The sequence below is a fragment of the Monodon monoceros genome, unplaced genomic scaffold (genome assembly GCF_005190385.1).
Source record: "Monodon monoceros isolate NGI ecotype Baffin Bay Population unplaced genomic scaffold, NGI_Narwhal_1 Super_Scaffold_5, whole genome shotgun sequence".
Lineage (NCBI taxonomy): Eukaryota > Metazoa > Chordata > Mammalia > Artiodactyla > Monodontidae > Monodon > Monodon monoceros.
The window spans coordinates 33,324,573-33,350,173 of record NW_021703782.1 but is presented as its reverse complement, the minus strand read 5'-3'; the positions used below and the strand labels follow the sequence as shown (position 1 = coordinate 33,350,173).

At 40.4% G+C, this 25,601-nt stretch overlaps 1 protein-coding gene and 1 non-coding gene across 5 annotated transcripts in view; one reads left to right on the top strand and one right to left on the bottom strand.

Moving 5' to 3' along the window:
- UBAP2 (ubiquitin associated protein 2) overlaps positions 1-25,601 on the bottom strand; it is a 119,952-nt gene that overhangs the window by 70,881 nt on the left and 23,470 nt on the right. For 2 of the 4 annotated variants that reach the window (XM_029203993.1, XM_029203994.1), the window contains exon 1: positions 17,830-17,954. In XM_029203993.1, the coding sequence (XP_029059826.1) occupies positions 17,830-17,928 (99 nt within the window). In that variant the 5' untranslated portion in view covers positions 17,929-17,954. Of the gene's footprint in view, positions 1-17,829; positions 17,970-25,601 lie in introns of those variants that run through there. The other 2 variants (XR_003790896.1, XM_029203995.1) reach the window with 2 other exon arrangements.
- On the top strand, positions 25,300-25,406 carry LOC114884885. The gene has a single exon (XR_003790946.1). It is a non-coding gene; the product is annotated as a U6 spliceosomal RNA (small nuclear RNA).

Genomic DNA, 25,601 nt, shown 5'->3' with positions numbered 1-25,601 from the left:
GCGGGCTTCTCATTGCGGTGGCTTCTCTTGTTGCAGAGCACAGGCTCTACGCGTGCGGGCTTCAGTAGTTGTGGCTCGCGGGCTCTAGAGCACAGGCTCAGTAGTTGTGGCGCACAGGCTTAGTTGCTCCGTGGCATGTGGGATCTTCCCGGACCAGGGCTCGAACCCGTGTCCCCTGCACTGGCATGCAGATTCTTAACCACTGCACCACCAGGGAAGCCCAGAAAGATATTTTTTAAATGAGGAAACTTTTGGGAATTCCCTGGCAGTTCGGTGGTTACGACTCCGTGTTTTCACTGCCGAGGGTGTGGGTTCAGTCCCTGGTCAGGGAACTAAGATCCCACAAGCCATGTGGCACAGCCAAGAAAATAATAAAAAATAAGAAATTTGAAAAAGGTAACTCTTGTGAAATCAGTTAATAGTAACATACCAAACATTGCTAGCTAAAATCTTTACTAACTCCCAACATAAATATTTTTAAAGTTAAATCATTTAAATTACTGAATGAGCTTGGGGGGGAGGGGAGACCCACCAAGTGCTAATAATAAACAACTTTTTAAAAATATATTTATTTATTTATGTACGTATGTATGTATGTACGGCTGCACTGGGTCTTCGTTGCTGTGTGCGGGCTTTCTCTAGTTGCACAGAGCAGGGGCTATTCTTTGCAGTGTGCGTGCTTCTCATTGCGGTGGCTTCTCTTGTTGTGGAGCACGAGCTCTAGGCGTGTGGGCTTCAGTAGTTGTGGCACGCAATCTCAGTAGTCGTGGCTTACGGGCTCTAGAGCGCAGGCTCAGTAGTTGTGGCGCACGGGTTTAGTTGCTCTGCAGCATGTGGGATCTTCCCGGACCAGGGCTGAAACCCGTGTCCCCTGCATTGGCAGGTGGATTCTTAACCACTGTGCCACCAGGGAAGTCCCAACAAACAACTTTTCACCTTTGCTTTTAATACAGATTCATAATAATCTCAATGGGGGTGGAGGGGGAGAGGTTGTTAGTGTTTTTTACAATGTAAAAACGCTTCTCACAAGAGCTTTCCAGTCCATGTTGTTGGTTGATTATACAAGCTCCAGCTAGCTTTGGTCTGTTCCCTCCAATCCAATGGCCAATCCTTTCATCCCAACCTATGCCTGCTGTGACCTCAGTTGCAGCGTTACATTACACCCAGAAAGATGTTTGTACAGTTTCTACACACACGGCAAATTTTACCTCAATTCTAACCAGTACATATAAGGGCCTTCTTTACACACACCCTCAAGTGAGAAGTCCCAATGCAGCAGCCAAAAGGACCAAGGTATGAAATAACTGAATGAGGTAAAAAGGAAAACCAAAGGGGAAGGTGAGTTCTGGAAGACGGCACTTCCACATTATACATTTGAGCTTTGGGTAGTGGCAACCTTTTATGAAAGTAAGCCACTGGGATAAAAAAAGAATATATATATATATATATATAAAACTGAATCACTCTGCTGTACAGCAGTAATTAACACAACATTGTAAATCAACTATACTTCAATAAAAATAAAAAATAAAAAAAATTATTAAAAAATAATAAACTAAAAAAAAGAAAAGAAAGTAAACCAATGTGGCCCTTAGTGCTAAAACGCTGCATGATTAATTTTTGCCCGTTTTTCCTGATAGCAATCACTTCTACTCTGAATTTCAAATCTAGAAATTGTACCTCACACATATTCATTGAGCCCTGCTGCAACCTAAGCAATATGAATGTTCACTTACCATTAAATTTCCTTAAATTACAAAATTTTCACAAAGCCCACAAGAAAATAACAGTGACCCATAAAGTAACTATCTAATACCAAAAACTATTTATTTGGTACTTACATATTTTTCTCTTATATCAAAAACAAAATACTAATCACACTACTTTGTAGGAATACATAATCAGTTGTAAATACCTATATCATAATGCTTATTAGCTGCATACAAGTCTACTGGATAGGTCTTGCATTTTACTTACTCTGAATTCTTCATTACTACCCAAACACTACAGGGAGCCATTGTTACACCTAATACATCCAGGATAGCTTTCTTAGAATAAATACAAAGATGTGAAACTACTAGGTCAAAGAAGTATATAGAAAAAAGTTAAAAGTAGTTTCATACCATCTGCTCAAAAATGCTCTTCACAAAGGCTGCAAAACTTTATACTCAATTAACAGTGTAAAAGAGCCTGCTTCCTCAAACTCCAGTCTAAAAAAAACGCAAATTTAACCAATTAAAAATAAAAAGGATCTCTATTTGGTTTGATTTTTACTTCTTAGATCATTAGAGTAATCTTTTAAAAATACACTTACTGGGACTTCCCTGGTGGCGCAGTGATTAAGAATCCGCCTGCCAATGCAGGGGACATGGGTTCAAGCCCTGGTCCGGGAAGATCCCACATGCCGCGGAGCAACTAAGCCCGTGCGCCACAACTACCAAGCCTGCACTCTAGAGCCCGCAAGCCACAACTACTGAGCCCACATGCCACAGCTACTGAAGCTGGTGCGCCTAGAGCCCATGCTCCCCAACAAGAGAAGCCACTGCGATAAGAAGCCCGCGCACCACAACGAAGAGTAGCCCCTGCTCGCTGCAACTAGAGAAAGCCCGTGCACAGCAACGAAGAACCAACACAGCCAAAAATAAACATATAAATAAATTTTTAAAAAATAAAAATACACTTACTAATGTGGCAATGATAAAAAGACTATAAGAGGGAGTAGTAGAGCTGAAAACATCTTCATTTTGCAACCATCACAGTAAAGCCTATTTCAAACAAGAATCATCAACGAATGCTGATTCTAAAGGGGAAAGCTTGATGAGGAAGAGGTTATTTACACATGGTCTCAAGGTGTCTCCACAAAGATTATTTTTTAGTTGCTGGCAGAAACCTAGTAAACAATAAATTAGGGGAAATGGGAAAACCTGGACTCAGTGATCAAAATTAACATCCTCAGGGAGGGGCAGAGAGACATCATGTGACTCTACATATAGTACTCAGAAATACTCAATGTCAGTTAAACAGCATTCCTGAGATCTATAACATGAATCTAATCAGAAGGAAATATCAAAACACAAATTCAAATTGAACATTTTTTACAGTAATTGGCCTTCTTCAAAATTGCTATTATTTCAGAAGACCAAGAAAGGTTAAGAACAGTTCCAGATTAATGAAGACTAAAAAAGCATGTCAAGCAAAGGGGATGTGATGATGCTATACTGGAAAAAGGAAACGTGCTATAAAGGACATTACTGGAGTAACTGACATTACTGGAATAAATGAAAGTTCCACATTGACAAAACTGGAATATTAACTGTAGTGAAAGAACACTGTAACAATGATACATCTAAGAAATTTGATAGTGTAATTATGTTTGTATAAAGAAACATCTTTGTTCTAACTTTATATATAGCAAACCTAAAATCCCGTGGACAACAACACAGGATAAAACTAGGTGACAAGGTATCCCTTACAAACCTCAAAATACAAACAGGAAAAGAAAAAACAACAGATACAAGATCTGCATGGTAATAATTGTGGCAGAGGCCAGCACTGGGATGTTTGACTGGCCTAAGAACAGGAAAACCCCAAGTAGCCAAGAGGCATTTACTGGAAAGTAACGTGGGCCAATTTGAGCACAGCACCTGGCACTATAGGGTTTTGACAACTCCAACAGCAAACTATGTGTGAGGATTGCAGAAAGGTTTAAATAGGCTGGGGTAGTTACCATCATAAACTACTGAAACTAACCAGCTAAGGTTCCCATCAAGAGAAAATACTGGGAGTAAAATCAAAACTGGGCCACATATATAGAAAAATCTAAAAAAGTCCACACTGGGGGAGGAGAACGAAGACAGGAAATCTCAGAAAGCAAGCCAACATAACTATACAGAAAAAGAGGAAACACTATGAAATTAGAAAAGTCACTTTGAACCATGTTGCCATGTAAAAGTCCAAGAAGACTCATTTCACATATAAATGAGCAATAGAAAATTAAAGGTCAAATCCCATACAAAGTTACTATAAGAGAAAAAGAATATAAGCAGGATAATACCCCCCAAAACCAATGACAGTACACCAAAAAAGGAGCCTAGGGAAAAAAGCAAAACTGCTATCTTCTGTTTCAAAATGCACTAAAAGACTGAGCATGAAGAAAACAATAAAGACATAAAGAATAACATTTTATGTCTAAGTTTTTCTAATTCAGAAGTGAAAATGAAGACTAAACTAGAAGGAACACAAAAATAAACTTAAAAGTTAATGCTACAAGAGAAATAAAAGGTGAAAGAGGAAAAAATAAGTAAAAAAGAAATTTAAAAGAGGAAAAAGAAAAGATAAAAGAATGGTAGAAAGAAAGTGTCAAATGTTGAATGTAGGCAAAAGACAACTCAACCTGAATCTGTGGAGAATACAAGTCTGAAGAAGACAAGGACAGAAAGGAAAGAGTACAAATGTTTAAAGCTAAAATTCAAGAAAAATGTCTGGAAAGCAAATAGAATAATGTTCAAATTTGTGAAAGAAAACACACCATACTTACGAACATCAACCCATAACAACCCATACTGAGAACTTTTCTAAGTAAAATATCTGGACTCTAAAAAATATCCATCGTGCATGTAGGCAGAAATGACAAAAGACTTACAAGGGAAAGAAATCAGCGTGTCATTAAACTTGTCAAAAGCAGTGCTTTATGCAAAAAGAAAAGTAACATTTTAAGATACTCAAGTAAAGAAAATATGAGCCTAGCATTTACAGAGAACAAAACTGACTTTATGCTCAAATAGAAAGGGCATAAATTGTTACCAGCACAGAAGAAAACAGGAAAAAGGCTTATTCTCATGAGCCTTTCCTGAGGAATCAAGAACAGCATTGGCTTCAAACAACCAAAATGACTAGAGATAGTGACCTAAGTATTAATGGTGACTATTAAGCATATACTTGTTGTAGAAGTAAAACTAAATGATGTCTCAAATGGAGAAAGTATAGTATACACTGGGCACATGAACAGGGTATGTAGATACAGTATAATATTTAAAGGGGGGTAGAGGGGGAGTCTTACTAGTTTCAGATGGAGCTTATCAGCTGATTCAGGTGCCATGGGTACCAAAGGCTACCCTGGAGCAGTGGGTGCACCAATCTGTCCTTCAGGCTGGCATTAGCAGCCACATCATTTTTTCACTTGAGGACCACCTCTATCAAGTAAAATATGCTTTGAAGGCTATTAATGGAGGCGGTCTTGTATTAAGGCTGTCACAGTGAAAAACCAAGTAGTAACCATCATAAAAGAAAGCAGATAACAAGTTACTGAATTCCAGCAGAGTGACTAACTTATTCTAGATAACCAAAAACGCTGTGTCATGAAATAATGGAATGACAGCTGACAATGGTTCCCAGGTACAGAGTCACATTATGAGACAGCAAACAGCAAAAACAAGGATGGCTATGAGATCCCTGTTTGTGTCAAAGAATTGTAGACACTTACTTCCCAGGTCCATACACAGAGTGCCTCTTGGTTGTTGAATAATTTTCACCAATACTAATAAAGACCAAAGCCCTCAGATGTGCAAGTGTGATCATCCTGCAAGTTACTACTATCAGTTTAAAAGCTACTACAAAAGGAGCTGAAGCAAATAAACGAAGCAGTTTCCTTGAAATTTCAAGTAGGCAGAAACTATTCAGTTAGACATTTGTTCTATCAACTGACTTCAAGATAAAGTTTAAAATCCTAAATTCAGAAAATTTTTACAGAATCGGAGACTGATACACACGTTGTTGCTCCAGCAAAGGATGTAAACATTTATATCAGGACTCCCCTGGTGGCGCAGTGGTTAAGAGTTCGCCTGCCAATGCAGGGGACATGGGTTTGGGCCCTGGTCCGGGAAGCTCCCACATGCCGCGGAGTAACTAAGCCCATGCGCCACAACTACTGAGCCTGTGCTCTAGAGCCTGCGAGCCACAACTACTGAGCCCACGTGCCTAGAGCCCATGCTCCGCAACAAGAGAAGCCACCGCAATGAGAAGCCTGCGCACCGCAACAAAGAGTAGCCCCCACTTGCCCCAACTAGAGAAAGCCCGCATGCAGCAATGAAGACCCAACGCAGCCAAAAAACTTAAATTAAAAAAATATGTATATATATAATTATACCATCCCCTGGTTCTGAAGAAACTAGTATTCTCAGTGTAGAAGTGATCAAAATGTAATATGAAAGAAGTGAAAATCCTGTAGTCCTGAATTTGAACTATCAGCATTACTAACTCATGAGGCATTTTACTTTTAACTGTCCACTGGAGAGACCTATAAACAATGACAAACCCAGTAACAATAAACATCAGTTACCAGATTGAGGTCTCTAAGTGCCATTTCCTACTAAAAGATGCCAGGATTCCTTAGAGCAATGTCTGATCTAGGTACACAGCAGGAATTATACAAGATAAGTCTGGAATAACTCATCATACTAGTTTATGAGGAAACCATCAAAGATTACTAGAAAGTCAAAAAGCCCTCAGGAGCCAATTTGAAGAGACCTGGCCAAAGATAGGATAATTTCAACTTCAAAAAGGGTAATAACTAGAAATAACTGAAACCCTTCAAATGTTTAAATTCATAGGTTCATAATAATATTTTTAATACTAATTATTCACCTTTGGAGGATGATAGGTAACCAAGTAATTACTTTAAAAACCTATAAATAGGGGCTTCCCTGGTGGCACAGTTGAGAGTTCGCCTGCCAATGCAGGGGACACAGGTTCGTGCCCTGGTCTGGGAAGATCCCACATGCCGCGGAGCGGCTGGGCCCGTGAGCCATGGCCGCTGAGCCTGCGCGTCCAGAGCCTGTGCTCTGCAACAGGAGAGGCCACAGCAGTGAGAGGCCCGCGTATGGAAAAAAAAAACCTATAAATATATTCTTCAAATGTGCAATGGTCATGAAAAACTGTTGCAGATCAGAAGAGACTAAGGAGACATGAAAACAAATCCTGGAACAGAAAAGAGAACTTGGGACTTCCTTGGTGGTCCAGTGGTTAAGAATCTGCCTTCCAATGCAGGGGACACGGGTTCGATCCCTGGTCGGGGAACTAAGATCCCACATGCCATAGGGCAAGTAAGCCCACGTGCCACAACTACTGAGCTCAGGCGCCTCAACTAGAGAGCCTGCGTGCTGCAAACTACAGAGCCCATGCACTCTGGAGACTACACACCTCAACTAGAGAAAACCCGCAAGCCACAACTAGAGAGAAGCCCACACGCCACACTGAAGAACCCGCGTGCTGCAACAAAAGACCCCTCATGCCCCGCGTGCTGCAACTAAGATCCAACACAACCAAACATAAATAAATTTTTTTAAAAAAATGTTGTAATACAAGAAAAACAAAGAAGGAACATGCAACAGAGATTTGTGTGTGGTCTGCGGAGCATAAAATACTTGTCATCTGACCCCTTTTGGGAAAAGTTTTCCAACATTTGATATAAAATGTTAGCATTAAGGGAAGATTGGTACATGTTGTAGAGACCTCTGTATCATTTTCCAACTTTTCGGCAAATCTTCCAAAACACTGATTCCAAAACAGTTTTTTAAAGAAAGAAATTATAGAAACTACAGTAGAAATAAACGAAATGAAGAAGAGAAAAATCAACAAAATTGACAAACCTTTTAGCTAGAACAACCAAGAAAAGAGAGAGAAGCCTCAAGTTATTAAAATTAGGAATGAAATAGGGAACATCACTACAAACTTTAGAGGAATAAAAAGGATTATAAGAAAATAACCATGAACAAGTGTATGCCATCAAGCTGGATAACCTAGACAAAAATCAACAATTTTGTCTAAAAAGGCAAATTCCTAAAAAGACACAAACTACTGAAACTGACTCAAGAAGAACTGAAAATCTGTTAACAAGTGACTGAATTCGTCATCAAAGAAGTTCCCAGAAAGAAAAACCCAGGCCCAGACGGCTTCACTGGTAAATTCTACCGAACAACGAAAGAACATCAATCACCAATTTTTCACAAACTTTCCCGAAAAAATAGAGAAGGGAACATTTTCTAACTCATTCTATGTGGCCAGTATTACCCTGATACCAAAAGCAAAGACATCACAAGGAAAGACAACTAGAGAAAAATATCCCCCCACAAAATCCTAGCAAACCTTACCATACCAGCAACTTACCAATATGTACCATGACCAAGTTAAGTTTATCCTAAGAATGCAAGGTTGTTTAACATTTTAACGTAATACACATATTAATAGAATAACAGACAAATCCCACATGTTTATTTCAGTAGACACAGAAAAAGAATGTGATAAGATCCAATACCCTTTTAGGATAAACAAACAAAAAAACCCCAACAAATCAGAAATAGAAGGGAACTTCCTCAACCTAATAAAGTCAACTTAAAAAACCTACAATTTAACATTCTACTTAACGGTGAAAGACAACTGAAAGCTTTCCTCCTAAGATCAAGAACAAAATAAGGATGTCTGTTCCAGCCATTTGTACTGAAGAGTCTAATCAATGCAATTAGACAGGGAAAGTCCTTAGGCAATTAAGCAAGGAAAGTAGAATATATGCATGAACTAAATTCTTACAGCTTTAAAATATTAGTACACACAGACACACACTCTGTCTCTCAGAAAAATGCCAAAACTTGAGAAAAACACATTAAAAGTATTATACAGGATAGGGCCAACAGCAATTTGGTAAATAACCATCATGAAACTATTCATCCATGAAGCATTACCTTTCTATAAAATCAAAAAGTTTCTATTATAAAATTTATTAAATCATAAAGTAGAGCTTCTGTTTTATCGCTAGAAAGATCTTAAGAGGTAGTAATACAGTTCAACTCCATACTGTACCCCTAAGTAATTTACTCACGCTTTATGCTGGGTGTTACTGGCACAAACCTCCTAACTACCAGAGGTGTGTAGTATCCAGTGTATCAATCATGCTGCCTCCCACCCAACAAGGGAAGAAGCTATTTGAACAGTCTAAGAATGCAGTCATGACAGTCTAGGCCACAAGAAGGAAGGAATGTAAAAGGAGATGTTTCTTCTGTCACTTTACATTTGAAGACTGAGAAGAGTGACTACAACATGCACAAGAACTGGGAGAACCCAGTCTGCATTAGTCATAGGAAATCTTCGAGAATCAAATGAAAAGAGGCACAGAGAAAGATGGAAATGAGGCTTCCGAGCAAGGTGGAAAGCAGTCAACGGTACATTAAGAAAATCACCAGAACTCTAAAGCAGATGTCTGTACCAAGAAAATAAAATAAGGGACTTCCCCAGTGGTCCAGTAGGTAAGACTCTGAGCTCCCCATGTAGGGGGCCTGAGTTCGATCCCTGGTCAGGGAACTAGATCCCACATGCTGCAACTAAGAGTTCGCATGCCGCAACTAGAGCCGGCATGCCGTAACTAAAGATCACTCATGCTACAACTCAGACCCAGCAAGCCAAAATTAATAAACAAATAATTAATAAATAAATATAAAATAAAAATTATGTTTTTGAAAAATAAAATGAGCAGAACTTTCTGGGATGAGGGTGATGTTCTCTATCTTGATAGGAGACTGGGTTACACAAGTATATGCATCCTACAAAAAATGATCTGATACACTTAAAATGTCTGTATATAAATTTCACATATTAAAAAAAGAGAAACCTAGATAAATATTAAACTCTAGTTAATGATATATAAGCTAAAGTGTTCAAGGGTAAAGTATATTGATGTCTTCACTTTGAAATGCATCAAAAAAAAATAAGATAGCATGATGGATAGCTAGTCAGATGTGGTAAAACAAATGCAGCAAAAAAGGTAATTGTGAGTGTATGGGTGTTTGCTGTACAACTCTTTCAGCTTCTCGTTATATTTGAACATTTTCATAATAAAATGTTAGGGGGGAAAAATTTCAGCAGATCAAAAAAAAAAAGGTCTGGAAAAAGGTCAAAAAGAAAGGGCAAGGGACTTCCCTGGTGGCGCAGTGCTTAAGAATCCGCCTGCCAATGCAGAGGACACAGGTTCGATCCCTGGTCCAGGAAGATCCCACATGCCGTGGAGCAGCTAAGCCCATGCACCACAACTACTGAGCCTGTACTCTAGAGCCCGCGAGCCACAACTACTGAGCCCATGTGCCACAACTACTGAAGCCCACGCACGTAGAGCCTGTGTTCCGCAACAAGAGAAGCCACAGCAATAAGAAGCCCGCGCACAGCAACAAAGAGTAGCCCCCGCTCGCTGCAACTAGAGAAAGACCGCGTGCAGCAACGAAGACCCAACGAAGAAGGAAGGGAGGGAGGGAGGGAGGGAGGGAGGGAGGGAGAAGCAAAGGAAAAGAAGGAGAAAACACAGATGTTAAACAGGAGCTAAAATAAAAAATATAAACGAAGACAGAGAAAGACAAGTATTATATGATATCACTTATATATGGAATCTAAAAAATAATACCGGACTTCCCTGGTGGTCCAGCTGTTAAGACTCCACACTTCCACTGCAGGAGATGTGGGTTCAATCCCTGATCAGGGAAGTTCCACATGCCACGCAGTGCAGCAATCAATCAATAAATCAGTCAATCAACCAGTAAAATAAAAAATAATAGCAATGAATCGATATACCAAACAGAAACGGACTCACAGACATAGAAAACAAACTTATAGTTACCAAAGGGGAAAGAAAGCAGAGGAGGGATAAATTAGAGGAGTACGGGATTAACAGATACAAACTACTTTACAGAAAATAGTTAAGCAACAAGGATTTACTGCAAGAAAAAGGGAACTGTATTTGATATAATAACCTATAATGGACAATAATCTGAAAAATATATATATATATAAAACTGAATCACTCTGCTGTACACCTGAAACAATGTGTAAATCAACTATACTTCAATTAAAAAAAATACACACACACACACACACACACATAATAAATGGGAAAAACTCCAAGAAAGTGAATGCAAACCAGGTGTAGAAATTCACTCACTCACTGTATGATGTTTATTAGCAGAATGTGCCTGGTTCAAGACTTCTCACACAGAAAATACAGCATATAGAAATTTCACAGAGTATAAGATACACCAAAGCCAGGGACTCTGGCTGTAATATCTTTCTGAAAAGGGATGTAGGATCAATTAAAAGTAATAGGGCAAAGGGGAAGATAACTACAATAATAGCTCTAAAGGCAGCAATATTTAAACTTAAAAACTGCCAGAGAATTGCCTGTGCTTCCTAAATGTATACAAATTACAGAAACAAAGAAAGCTCCCCAATTCTATTATCTTATAAAATATTAATACGAAAAACATTCAAGTTGACAAGACTTCCAGTAAAGATTATAAGCAGAATAGTTATTACCAACAGCATTTTGCTGTAGACAACAGTCTAGGGCTTCTACATATTTTCATTTTATTTTTTTAACATCTTTATTGGAGTATAATTGCTTTACAATAGTGTGTTAGTTTCTGCTTTATAACAAAGTGAATCAGCTACACATAAACATACATCCCCATATCTCCTCCCTCTTGTGTCTCCCTCCCACCCTCCCTATCCCACCACTCTAGGTGGTCACAAAGCACAGAGCTGATCTCCCTGTGCTATGTGGCTGCTTCTGTTGTGCCCACACATTTCTAACCATGAAGTCACTATTCATTACCATATGTAAGGTAAATACCAATTACTAATTTATGCAGACTTAGCTTTTTCAGCTTAAATACTGTGATTCTTTGCACTTCTCTTCAGTGATATCATCTGTTTTATTCCTAAGAGATTACAGACCACCTAGACATAACTTCTGAAAGCACAGCTGATGCACTTGACAGTGGTTTAACAAATACAGTATTGCAATACTAGCATAGCACAGTGATGAAGTATAACACGTTTTAAATCAGAACTTTAAATATTTTTTTCCTTTGCTGACTGACCTAGTCCAGAGAAAATTACTTTAAATATTCGAAAACCAAAGCACCAAACAAATTAGAGTATGATAGGCAAGTTGTCAGACTGAGCTCTAGAATGTGTCAAGAGATCTGTACAGATTGTGAAATCAGAGGAAAAAGCAGAATCAAGGGGTAAGTTAACAAGGTTACACACCCTCCCCTACAACAAACATTAGTGACATTTACCATACAACCGTCAAGTGGAAAAAAACTCTTGCCAAGAAAAATAGCATTACTAACTCTCTTTCTCTGGATCTCTCTTTCATTCACTTGGCTCATAAGGAGCTAAAGCTACTTTCACAATGAAGAATGTGTTCATAGCTTTTCTAGTGGAGCCAAATGTTTTGTGCTGGATCTGTCACCCAGTAGATTTGGAAAATATAATGAAGTAGGATTTTTTGTTTTTAATCATCCTTATGCCCACCATCCAAAGATAAGCATTATTAATATAGCCTACTAGCCTTTTTTCTTAAATGTTTTAACAGTTGTGCTATAATATTGGGTCCTTTCAATAACCGGGCCTTTTCCATCAAAATTTCAAATATTATAATCACTTCCTAACTTATGTGGAATATACAATAAAAGCTACCACTTCCTGAACACAACTTATGCAATTTCTAATTCCTTCCAACCATCCTGCAAAGTAAATATTGTGAGAATAATAACGGGAAACCTCGCTAAAATGGAATCAGGAGGCCAGAAGGGGAAGCTCTCATGCAGTACCACTAGAGGTCAATTACAGGAAAAAGTATCATGGCAGGCCCCAATGGGAAAAGATGTACACTGCATCCCTACAAGAAATCAACTACTCCAGCAACTCAGCTAATGAGAAAACCTTATTACCCTGAACCTCACTTTTCTCTAATGGACTTGCTCCAAACAACCCCTCCCAACTTCCTCTTCCTCTATAAAATAAGGTTCCTCTGTTTCTGGGACTCGCCTATGGTTGTTTTTGGTTTTTTTTTTCTATTTCTTTGGCTGTGTCGGGTCTTACTTGTGGCACGCTGGATCTTCGTTGAGGCATGCGGGATCTTTCACTGCGGCGCGTGGGCTCTTCGTTGCGGTGCGCGGGCTTCTCTCTAGTTACGGCATGCGGGTTTTCTCTTCTCTGGTTGTGGCGCAGGCTCCAGAGCACGTGGGCTCTGTAGTTTGCGGCACGCAGGCTCAGTAGTTGTGGCGCTCGGGCTCAGTTGCCCCGCGGCATGTGGGATCTTAGTTCCCCGATCAGGGATCGAACCCACATCCCCTGCATAGGAAGGCAGATTTTCTACCACTGGACCACCAGGGAAGTCCCTTGCCTATGGTTTTTGCCGTGGCTTGCTTGTTCTGAATTGCAATTCTCTGCTATTCCCAAATAAGCCCATTTTTGCTCATAAAATAACTTTTATTTTTAAGTTCAATATTACCATACTTCATTTTACATTTTTAAAAACCGGAGTTCTTTATCTCCCCACATGATACTATATAATCAAATGACAAAATTGATTACGAGTTTATAAGACAAACCTATGTCCTATACGTCATAATATGATGCATTAAGGACAGATCATCAGGACTTCCCTGGTGGCGCAGTGGTTAAGAATCCGCCTGCCAATGCAGGGGACATGGGTTCGAGCCCTAGTCTGGGAAGATCCCACATGCCACGGAGCAACTAAGCCCGTGCACCAAAACTACTGAGCCAGCACGCCCTACAGCCCGTGCTCCACAACAAGAGAAGCCACCACAATGACAAGCCCATGCACCACAACGAAGAGTAGCCCCCGCTTGCTGCAACTAGAGAGAAGTTCGCACACAGCAACGAAGACCCAACGCAGCCAAAATTAAATTAATTTAAAAAAAAGATCATCATTTCTGTGGTATTTCTACCAAAAATGCATAACCCCCCCTCTCATCATGAGAAAATATCACACAAACTGAAATTGGGAGACATTCTACAAAATAAATGGCCTATATTCTTCAAATACATCAATGTCATGAAACAGAGACCACATTAAAAGAGACTAAAAAAGGGACTTCCCTGGTGGCGCAGTGCTTAAGAATCCACCTGCCAATGCAGGGGACACAGGTTCGAGCCCTGGTCCAGGAAGATCCCACATGCAGCGGAGCAACTAAGTCCATAAGCCACAACTACTGAGCCCGCGATCTAGAGCCCGCGTGCCACAACTACTGAAGCCCGTGCGCCTAGAGCCCGTGCTCCGCAACAAGAGAAGCCACCGCAATGAGAAGCCCGCACACCGCAACAAAGCGTAGCCCCCGCTTGCTGCAACTAAAGAAAGCCCACGAAGTGTAGCCCCCACTCCCTGCAACTACAGTAAGCCCACGCACAGCAACAAAGACCCAACACAGCCAAATAAATAAAATAAATATATAAATAAATTTATTTTAAAAAAACAGACTAAAAAGAATTGACACCTGAATACAATGTATGATCAAGGACTTAATTAGCTAAAAACGACACTATTGGGACAATCCGGAAAATATGAATACAATGTACAGGTTATATTAGATGAGTTGATATCCTGATTTTTGATAACTGTACTGTGATTACATAAAATAAGATCCTCTTTTTTAAAAAATATACACACTAAAGTATTTAGGGGTAAAGATGCACCATATCTACAACTTATTCTCCAAAGGTTCAGGGGAAAAGCTGTGTGTAGTTTCTCCTTTGTAGAAGGAGAGAGAAAAGGATAAATTAGTAAACATGGTAAATATGTAAAATCTGGGGGGATATGGAAGAAGGATATTCGAGAATTATGTATACTACTCTTGAAACTTTTCTCTAACTCTCCAAGCATTTTTTTTTTTTAAACTGAGGTTCAAAGAGACTTAAGTAATACATCTAATTGGTAAAGTGGTAAACTTAGGTCCCAAACCCAGGTTTATTCAGATTGAAAAGAGCTCAGCGGTTTTTCTCTTACATCCTGCTACCTCCATAGGGTATCGCAGTACACCTCTACCATTACACATTTAGAATTGGGCGATAAGCATCCTGTGGAATGAAGCGCACACACCCCACCCCCAATTTCAGGTTACTTCCTTAGGAAGTACTTCCCAGAATGGGGTTAATGGATAAATGAACATGGACAATTTTACTAATACTCCTTTGAGAAATTCTCACAAAACTTTTTTTTTTTACAAGGAAAATCAGAAATCTAAGGGTCTAGGAATCCTTCTCAAAGCTCAGTGGGCAGCTTTTTTCTTCTAATTATATAAAATGAGCCATCCCCAAAGGGCCAATGGAAAAACGATTAGGGACAACACTTGGCAGGAAGGGAGCCCTCCTTCCTCCATTCCGGAGACTTTGATTCTCTGGAAATCATTCCAAGGATTTTATTTGGGTGGAAGATGGAGACAGTTTACATTCCCAACAATTCACTTTTAATATTTAATCTTTACTGATTTGATAAATAACAAAATAAAATATTTTAATTTATATCTGACTGTAGCAGGATTGTACCTATGATTACTCATAACTTGTATTTAGGCTATTCATGAAACAAACATTTTCTTAAGCATTCATCTATACAGAGAAGGCCTACCATACAGAAAGTCCAAATTTTTCCCACAATAGCCAGTCTTTCTCAGTCAGTTGTGAATAAATACCTACCAGGGTAAGTGTATTTAGGAGCAAACACTAAATAAAAGATGTTTGCTGATAGCAGCAAAATACAAGGCTAACCTTATACTGGAAGATATGATGCAACCACTGAGTTGACTCCATCTCCTATGTCCCTTAACATCAACAGGGAACTTGTTAAAGAAAAGTACCTGTAGGGCTTCCCTGGTGGCGCAGTGGTTGAGAGTCCGCCTGCCGATGCAGAGGACATGGGTTCGTGCCCCGGTCCAGGAAGATCCCACGTGCCGCGGAGCGGCTGGGCCCGTGAGCCACGGCCGCTGGGCCTGCGCGTCCGGAGCCTGTGCTCCGCAACGGGATAGGCCACAACAGTGAGAGGCCCGCGTACCGCAAAAAAAAAAAAAAGTACCTGTAATTAGCTATCAAAGTACAGTCAAAACATCAATCTGAAATTATGATAGACTGCATAAGGTTTATTTACTTACTTCCATACTGTCTCTGAAAACATGCTGGCCAATCTAATCAACAACATGTATAAAATGCTCAATTCTGTACCATGTACTGTGCTTAGCTAGCATTTTACTTGGATTATCTCACTTCATTTAAAATAATACAAATTGAGAAGGAAGGACTATTTAACACTAAATATTTTACACAAATGGATCTTGTTCATTAAAAGCCTTTCTAAGGGACTACCCTGGTGGCGCAGTGGTTGCGAACCTGCTGCCAATGCAGGGGACACGGGTTTGAGCCCTGGTCCGGGAAGATCCCATATGCCGCGGAGCAACTAAGCCTGTGCGCCACAACTACTGAGTCCGTGTGCTACAACTACTGAAACCCGTGTGCCTATAGCCTGTGCTCCACGACAAGAGAAGCCACCACAATGAGAAGCCCGCACACCACAAAGAAGAGTAGCCCCCACTCACCACAACTAGAGAAAACCCACGCACAGCAACGAAGACCCAACACAGCCAAAAATTAATTAATTAATTAATTAATTAATGAAAAAAAAAAAAGCCTTTCTAAGATTAAAGCACTCTTCCTAGGGGGCTTCCCTGGTGGCACAGTGGTTGAGAGTCTGCCTGTCGATGCAGGGGACACGGGTTCGTGCCCCGGTCCGGGAATATCCCACATGCCGCGGAGTGGCTGGGCCCTTGAGCCATGGCCGCTGAGCCTGCGCGTCTGGAGCCTCTGCTCCGCAACGGGAGAGTCCACAACAGTGAGAGGCCCGCGTACCACAAAAAAAAAAGAAAAAAAGCGCTCTTCCTAGGTAACAATGCATGAAAGAAAAGGAAGGTTTTGTTTGTTTGTTTTTTTGGCCACACCATGCAGCATGTGGGATTTTAGTTCCCGGAACAGGTATCGAACCCGCACCCCCTGCAGTGGAAGTGCAGAGTCTTAACCACTAGACCACCAAGGAAGTCCCAGAAAAGGCAGCTTTTTAAAATTGTATAATTCAGGGACTTCCCAGGTGGTGCAGTGGTTAAGAATCCGCCTGCCAATTCAGGGGACATGGGTTCGAGCCCTGGTCAGGGAAGATCCCACATGCTGCGGAGCAACTAAGCCCGTGTGCCACAACTACTGAGCCTGTGCTCTAGAGCCTGCGAGCCACAATTACTGAGCCTGCAAGCTGCAACTACTAAAGCCCGCGTACCTAGAGCCCTTGCTCTGCAACAGGAGAAGCCACTGCAATGAGAAGCCCGTGCACTGCAACAAAGAGTAGCCCCCCCCCTCGCCACAACTAGAGAAAGCCCGCGCGCAGCAACGAAGACCAAACGCAGCCAAAAATAAATAAATATTTTTAAAAACTTGTATGATTCAGATATTTCTCTACTTCAGAGTATTACTTCTCCATATACTTGGGATTTTCGCATTACATTCCAGGGACACACCTAGATTAATAATAAAGAAAAGAAGGGACTTCTCTGGTGGTCCAGTGGTTAAGACTCCACGCTCCCAATGCAGGGGGGCCTGGGTTCGACCTCTGGTCCGGAACTAGATCCTGCATGCCGCAACTAAGAGCCAGCTAGCCACAACTAAGACCAGGTGCAGCCAAATAATTTTTTTTAATAATAATAATAATAAAGAAAAGGAGATGGCCTAGGTGCTAACAGGTAGGAGGAAAAAGTTCAGGATTAAATAGTTAAGAAACAACGTCCCACGTTACCTGAATCAGTATCTACTCTTTTCTATTATATACTACCTACCTTTTAAAAACAAGTTTCAAAATCCCAGGTTTCCTAAAAAAGAAAACATTAAAGTACATGTGCCCCCTTAATTTCTGTAATTTTAAACAGAGCAAACAAGAGTTCCACAAAAACTTACCTGTACCACTTGTTTCTGTAGTTGTGTTGCCTGTGTCGCTGAAATCTGTGGCTTTTCCCGAGCACCTCTGGACCGGTCACTGCTCACCGAAGTCATCATATACAGTATATACAAAATAATGTATGCACAAAATAGAAAATCTGAAAGAAAGCAGACACAGTAAGCAAAACTTCCAGATTATAGAAAACGACACGGATAAAATTCAGGGATAAGGAAGAAATGTGAGATAAAACATAAAGGTTCTCTAGAATGCAAATTCTCAAGAAACAAACCATTAGGATTTTAGATTTTCCTGGTAGCTCTTAAGCCAATTTATTAAAGCAGTCTAAACGCCTATGGTTTATGATTATACCAATTTTAAACAAAAATATCAAATATCACCAATTTTAACCAGCAATTATTTTACCACTATATAACCAGCCCTCTGCATCCACAGATTCAACCAACCACGCAAAATATTAGAAAAAATTTTTTTCAGAAAGTTTCAAAAAGCAAAACTTTGAGTCTGCCACACTATCGCAACTATTTACATAGCATTTACATTATATTAGGTATTATAAGTAATCTAGAGATGATTTCCCATTTTTAAAATTTATTTATTTATTTATTTTTGGCTGCATTGGGTCTTCGTTGCTTTCCCTAGCTGTGGTGCACGGGCTTCTCACCGCAGTGGCTTCTCTTGTTGTGGAGCACGGGCTCTAGGTGCGCAGGCTTCAGTAGTTGTGGCACACAGGCTCAGTAGTTGTGGCTCGTGGGCTCTAGAGCGCAGGCTCAGTAGTTGTGGCGCACAAGCTTAGCTGCTCCGCAGCATGTGGGATCTTCCCGGAAGAGGGATCAAACCTGTGACCCCTGCATTGGCAGGCGGATTCTTAACTACTGCCACCAGGGAAGTCCTAGAGATGATCTAAAGTATACAGGAGGGTGTGTATAGGTTATATTCAAGAAATATCATGCCATTTCTTTTTTTTTGGCCACGCCATGTGGCATGCGGAATCTTCGTTCCCCATCAGAGATAGAACCCGTGTCCCATGCAATGGAAGCACAGAGTCTTAACCACTGGACCACCAGGGATGTCCCTATTATGCCATTTCTATAAGGGACATGAGCATCCACAAATTTTGGTATCTGAGGGAGGTCCTAGAACCAATCCTGTGCAGATACCAAGGGCCAAGTGTATGTAGTTACTACTACATCAGCGGTCCCCAACCTTTTTGGCACCAGGGACCGTTTTCCTGGAAGACAATTTTTCCACGGATAGTGGCTGGTGGGCGGGTGTGTTGATGGGATGGTTTTGGGATGATTCAAGCGCATTACATTTATTGGGCACTTTATTTCTACTATTATTACACTGTAATATATAATGAAATAACTACACAACTCACCATAATGCAGAATCAGTGGGAGCCCTGAGCTTGTTTTCACTTGCCACTCACACATAGGGTTTTGAGAGGAGTCTGCAGGCAATTGATTTATTATGGTCTCTGCAGTCAAACCTCTGCTGATGATAATCTGTATTTGCAGCTGCTCCCCAGTGCTAGCATCACCGCCTCAGCTCAGCCTCAGATCATCAGGCATTAGATTCTCATAAGGAGCAAGCAACCTAGATCCCTCGCACGCACAGTGCACAGTAGGGTTTGAGCTCCTTTGAGAAGCTAATGCTGCCGCTGATCTGACAGGAGGCGGAGCTCAAGCAGTAATGCAAGTGATGGGGAATGGCTGTAAATACAGATGAAGCTTCGCTCACTTACTCGCTGCTCACCTCTTGCTGTGCAACCCAGTTCCTAACAGGCCACGGACCAGTACCAGTCTGTGGCCTGGGGGTTGGGGAACCCCGTACTACATGTAGTTTTATCTGCCTCTCCCCATTTGCAGTTAGTATTTGAACCCAAAGGTGACGTTATGTCCAGCCTGGATTTTACCGGCAATAATGTAATTCAAAATGTGATGTCTAGGGGACTTCCCTGGTGGCCCAGTGGTTAAGAATCCACCTTCCAATGCAGGGGACGCAGGTTCGATCTCTGGTCAGGGAACTGAGATCCCACAGGCTGTGGGGCAACTAAGCCCGTGTGCCACAACTACTGAGACTGTGCTCTAGAGCCCACGAGCCACAACTACTGAGCCCACGCGCCCTAGAGCCCGTGCTCTGCAACAAGAGAAGCCACCGCAACGAGAAGCCCGTGCACCACAATGAAGAGTAGCCCCCCACTTCGCTGCAACTAGAGGAAGCCCGCGTGCAGCAACAAAGACCCAATGCAGCCAAAAATAAAAATGGTTAAAGTGATAATTTTTGTTATGTATATTTTACCCCAATTTAAAAAAACAGTGCAGCAATGCCTTAAGAGTTTAACTTCCAACCTAGAATTCTATACTCAGCAAAAATTCCAATCAACGTGAACACAGAAACAAGTTGAGTTCACACATACAATACCTCATAAACTCAGGAAGCTCCTGGAATAAACAAAACCTCTAAAACAGCAAACCAAGAAGAGGCCATTTGCAACTGACACCACAAATTACCTACCAAAATCCATTTAAAACATATTTTTCCCTTGCAGTTCTCTTGCAAAGAGGGTGAAAAGCTAAATACTTTCTCAGCCTCCCTTGTAGCTTGGGATAGCCATAGGCCACTTTTCTCGAAAATCACCTGAATAGTGATAGCGCCTTTATTTACAGTCTCCCAAAACTGTAAATACACCAACTGTCCTTCAAAGAGTAAATGTAGCATAACCATACAGTTGAATATTACTCACGAATGAAAAGGAATCAACTATTGAACAACACGAATGAATCTCAAATGTATTATGCTAAATGAAAGAAGCCAGACTTAAAAGGCTGCATACTGTATGATGCAATTTTTATGACATTCTGGAAAAGACAAAACTAGAGAAATAAAGCAGATCAGAGATTGCCAAGAACGGGGGATGACAAGGGGGTCTAACACAGGAGACAGGAGGCTCCCCCAAATGACAGTCAAAAAATATCAAGATGACATCTTGACAGCTGACAGGAGGCCTACAGAGCAACCAAATCTAATCAGAGCAGGAAAATAGAGGGATACCAAAGAGACGCCTCCAAGAAAATGTTCTTGACCATCTAAAGAAGTTAATTTGCACATATGAAAAAGTATAGGGACTTCCCTGGTGGCACAGTGGTTAAGAATCCACCTGCCAATGCAGGGGACACGGGTTTGAGCCCTAGTCCGGGAAGATCCCACATGCTGTGGAGCAACTAAGCCCGTGCGCCACAACTACTGAGCCTGTGCTCTAGAGCCTGCGAGCCACAACTACTGAAGCCCATGCACCTAGGGCCCATGCTCCGCAATGAAGACGAACCCCTGCTTGCCGCAACTAGAAAAAGCCCACGCTCAGCAATGAAGACACAATGCAAACAAAATTTAAATAAATAAATTTATTTTAAGAAAAAGAAGAAAAAGTATAGAGTTTAATCAGTGGTGGGTACATAGAAACCTAAGCAACTGTGGGAAAAAAACCAAAATAATTATTTTTCCCCATAAAAAGCAACACTGCTCAACTGTAATGCTTATATGATCACAGCAACTTTTTATTTAAATTTACTATGTGCTGAGCACCAAGGTGAATGTTTTACATAAATTTCTCCCTGTAATCCTCAACACTCTATAGAATTTGGCATAATCCCCATTTTAAGGATCGGAAATAAAACTTGAAAAGGTTCTACACAGACCAATGAGATGTAATATAGTTAAGTCCCAATCGCTTATTTCCTAGGGTACAGAGCCTACAAACCAAACCAGGTACTAAATTACAAAATAACTGTTGCCTTTATGATCCTAAACTAGCAAAACAGTAGCAAGAGGCCAGGATGGAGGAGACAAAACTCTTAATTATGAAAACAAGCCACACAACATCCAGCTGTAGACACTGCAGTCTCCAAAACACAAGACTTATGGCTAGAGACACCATAATTTGTAGCCGATCTTTAGCACGCCTTACCATCTCCCTAACTTTTCCTGGCAGTCATATACACTCAGAAAAATAGCAATGTTGAACAACATGAACATTTAAAATAACATCAAAGTAAACCCTTTTATATTTTCAAGAATTTTAAATCACTGCTTGAATCGAAGGTCCATTGGAACTTCACAACTAGGAGGTCACTGGTGATCACTGCCAATACAGCTTTGAAACAGTGGTGTGGAAAAAGCCAAGGTGAGTGAGGGAGAGTGGCAGTAAACTAATCATACTTGCAAGAGGTGGTAGCTAGAAAGAGATACAGAGCATCAAAGCAGAATTTTGTCAGGATGAGGTACATTGAGCAATTCTAATACACTGTAAGCCGCATGAGGACAGTGATTACATCTGTCCTGTCGCTTTTGTTCTTCCAGGGCCTAACACAGGGTGTGCGCTTAATTAGTTAATATATATTTACTGAACAAAAGAGGCCTATCTATAAGCTGAAGAGGAGATAATTGAGAGGCATTAAATTGAGATAGCAATAAAGAAAAATGATTCACTTGGACAGGAAGAGAGTGCCCTCTCCTCAGGCCAACAGAACGAAGGGCAGGTATGGCAGCAGCTAAATTTTTAGGAGATTAGGAGACAGACAATGGAGTCGGTTGTATTTACTTTTTTAGTAAAAGAGACAAAACACCTGCAGAGAATGCATACTAGACGAGCGGGGGTGGAGGAATGTAAGAAAATGGCAAAGGTTTTAACTGCTACTAAACTGAATATGAGAGGAAGCTAAAAGAAGTAAAAAGAACAGAAAAGTGATATGGAGGATCCCAACTGAAAGCAGAAATCTTGACCTTCTAGTGGCACTAATCCACATATTACCATGAAATCAACTAGACTGTCAAAAATTCAGGATCACAACTTAAATGAATAATCAAGGTAGAAGTGGGTTAAGATGAACAGATCCTTTGCTGAAATACCCCACAAAATAAAAAGACCTTGAATTTCAAACTAGAAAGAGTCCACTTACTCAAGTCACGGATGATGTCGCCAGGTGAAGAGCTGCTCATATCTACCTCTAACACTGGGGCCTTTCTCATAAGCTTTAAGCTTCAATACATATTTGAAAACATCCCTTCCTAAAGAATATTCTCTCTCCAGTTTATTACAACCCTGGATGCCAGATTCGCAACCTCATTAAAGGTAAAAATAACACTTTAAAGTAATGTTTTGCATTAAACATGTGTTTCATTCTAATATAATATGGTGACTCAATCTTTTGGGCCATTAAGTACTTAGACAATTTGAAGAAAACTATGGACCCCCCCCCTCAGAAAAAGGCATATCCACAGAAATTTCTGCCTGAAATTTCAGGAGAATTGTATCTCATCTCTCCCCCGCCTTCCCCCAAAACCCATCCATGAACAGCCCACTCCACCTCCTCAATGCCTATGGATGGATACCCAGGCCAAAAACCCTGCTCTAAGAATTTAGTAGAGCTCTAAACTGTACTTAAAGCTTAAGGGTATCCCTGGATCAAGCAAAACTTAAAACTATAACTGCTATTTTGGTCATTAAACAACATCATATAATTCACACTTTTTTAATGGGCTCTATTCTCCCTTAAAAACAAAAGGCACCTGCTTTGTTCCCAAAGGAACAATTAGGGGAAAACTCTGACCCTCAATAAACTTACACTTAGTATTTAATCAACATACTACCTATGTCCTTTCTGAAGAAACTGTTATCAAGATCTGCTGAGATGGCACAAACCCAATCAACTAATTGTAATGTTAAAAGAGTCTGCTGTTTTAGGTGAATATAATTAGCAGGAAAATGTATACATCCTCCCCTCTGAACCACACTTAAAGAGCATGAATTGGAAACAGACTAACCATCTATGCCCTACAAATATCTGCTTGAATCAACTGGCCTAAATGTGGCACTTAAAAAATTATGTACTTCAATGGAATATTACTCAGCCATGAAAAAATGAAATATTGCCATTTGTAGCAACATGGATGCACCTTAGAGATTATCATACTGAATGAAGTAAGCCAAATATATGATATAACCTATATGCAGAATCTAAAAAATAATACAAATGAACTTACTTACAAAACAGAAACAGACACACAGACACAGAAAACAAACTTATGGTTACCGAAGGATAAGTAGGGGGAAGATATCAATAAATTAGGAATATGGAATTAACAGATACACACCACTATACGTAAAATAGTTAAGCAACAAGGATTTACTGTATAGCACAGGGAACTATATTAAATATCTTGTAATAACCTATAATGGAAAATAATCAGAAAAAAATATATGTATAACTCAATCACTTTGCTGTACACCTGAAACTAACACAATATTTTAAACCAACTATACTTCAATTTAAAAAAATAAAAATACTCCCTGGGGAAGTACAAAAAATAATAACAACGTATTTCACATCAAAAAATGTTAAATGTTGAACCTACTAGATTGAAAATTAAATTTGGGATTTAACACTGTCTGCCACTTAAAAGATGATTCAATGGATGAGATGTCCAAGACAAAGGTATACTACAATGCCCTAACTGATCCAGCCTAACCCCTTTAGACTGTATCATATCCAACTAGGGAAGCCTAGAAACCCGTTATCAGCCTTCTCAAGGCCCTCTTTTTAAAAAGCCAGATTTCTCTCTCTGCTGCCAAGGCCTAAAATGGGGAAAGCATTATGTAAAAAACCAGCACTTTTCAAAGCAGAATCAAACCTACTAAGTTTTTGGTTTGGCTCTGTTACTGCTCCAAGAGCTACTACAAGGCATTTGAAATTGCCGGAACCCTGCCTCCAGAAACAGAGGCTTCAAAAAAGAAGGGCAGGAGAGGAATTGGAAAACAGAAAAACAACACCAATTCCAGTGGCTAAATATAAAATGTTATATCAAGTTAAATAAAAAGCTGAAAATGGAGCGTGGCAATATATATGGCAAAATGAAAACTTTAATGTAGAACGGCCATAATATTTCATGCTTAGGGAACATGTTAAAAGTTTTAAGAATCCATTTTAGTAACAAATCATTTTTACAAAAGGGTAGCAGTAAAACAAGAATACCCACTCGGAAACAATTTCCTTAATATTCTTTTGGTCATATTTCGTAAGAAGTCTCCGTTGCCCCTTAAAGTGGCCTATTTATTGACTTATTTATTTATAATAAGCAAGCAAGCACACACATCTGTATCTATGCTCATCTCTACCCAGATTATAACCATCAGGGCCCCAAATTCTTATTTCCCTTAGCCTTGCACTCCACCGCCATCCCCAGAGTATCTTTGCATCCACAGCTGCTGACAAAGGTTAGAGGTTCTGGGTCTACCATGAGGTAATTGCCAACAAAAAAATACAAAATACAAATGATAACACCCTGGATTGAAACCAGAAATAATGGAGTCACCTATAAGGGGTTAGCGAGACAGTTTTGAAAGGACCCTGCTTTTCAAGTGTACGATTCAGAGGAATGAGGAACATTAGTTAAAAAATAAAAGGTCAGTGCTCGTTTCAGCAGCACATATACTAAAACTGGAACGATACAGAGAAGATTAGCATGGCCCCTGCACAAGGATGACAAGCAAATTCGTGAAGCGCTCCACTTTTTTTAACACAACGTTGTAAAGCAATCATACTCCAATAAAAATTAATTTAAAAGGGCTTCCCTGGTGGCGCAGTGGTTGAGAGTCCGCCTGCCCGTGCAGGGGACACGGGTTTGTGCCCCGGTCCGGGAAGATCTCACATGCCGCGGAGCGGCTGGGCCCGTGAGCCATGGCCGCTGAGCCTGTGCGTCCGGAGCCTGT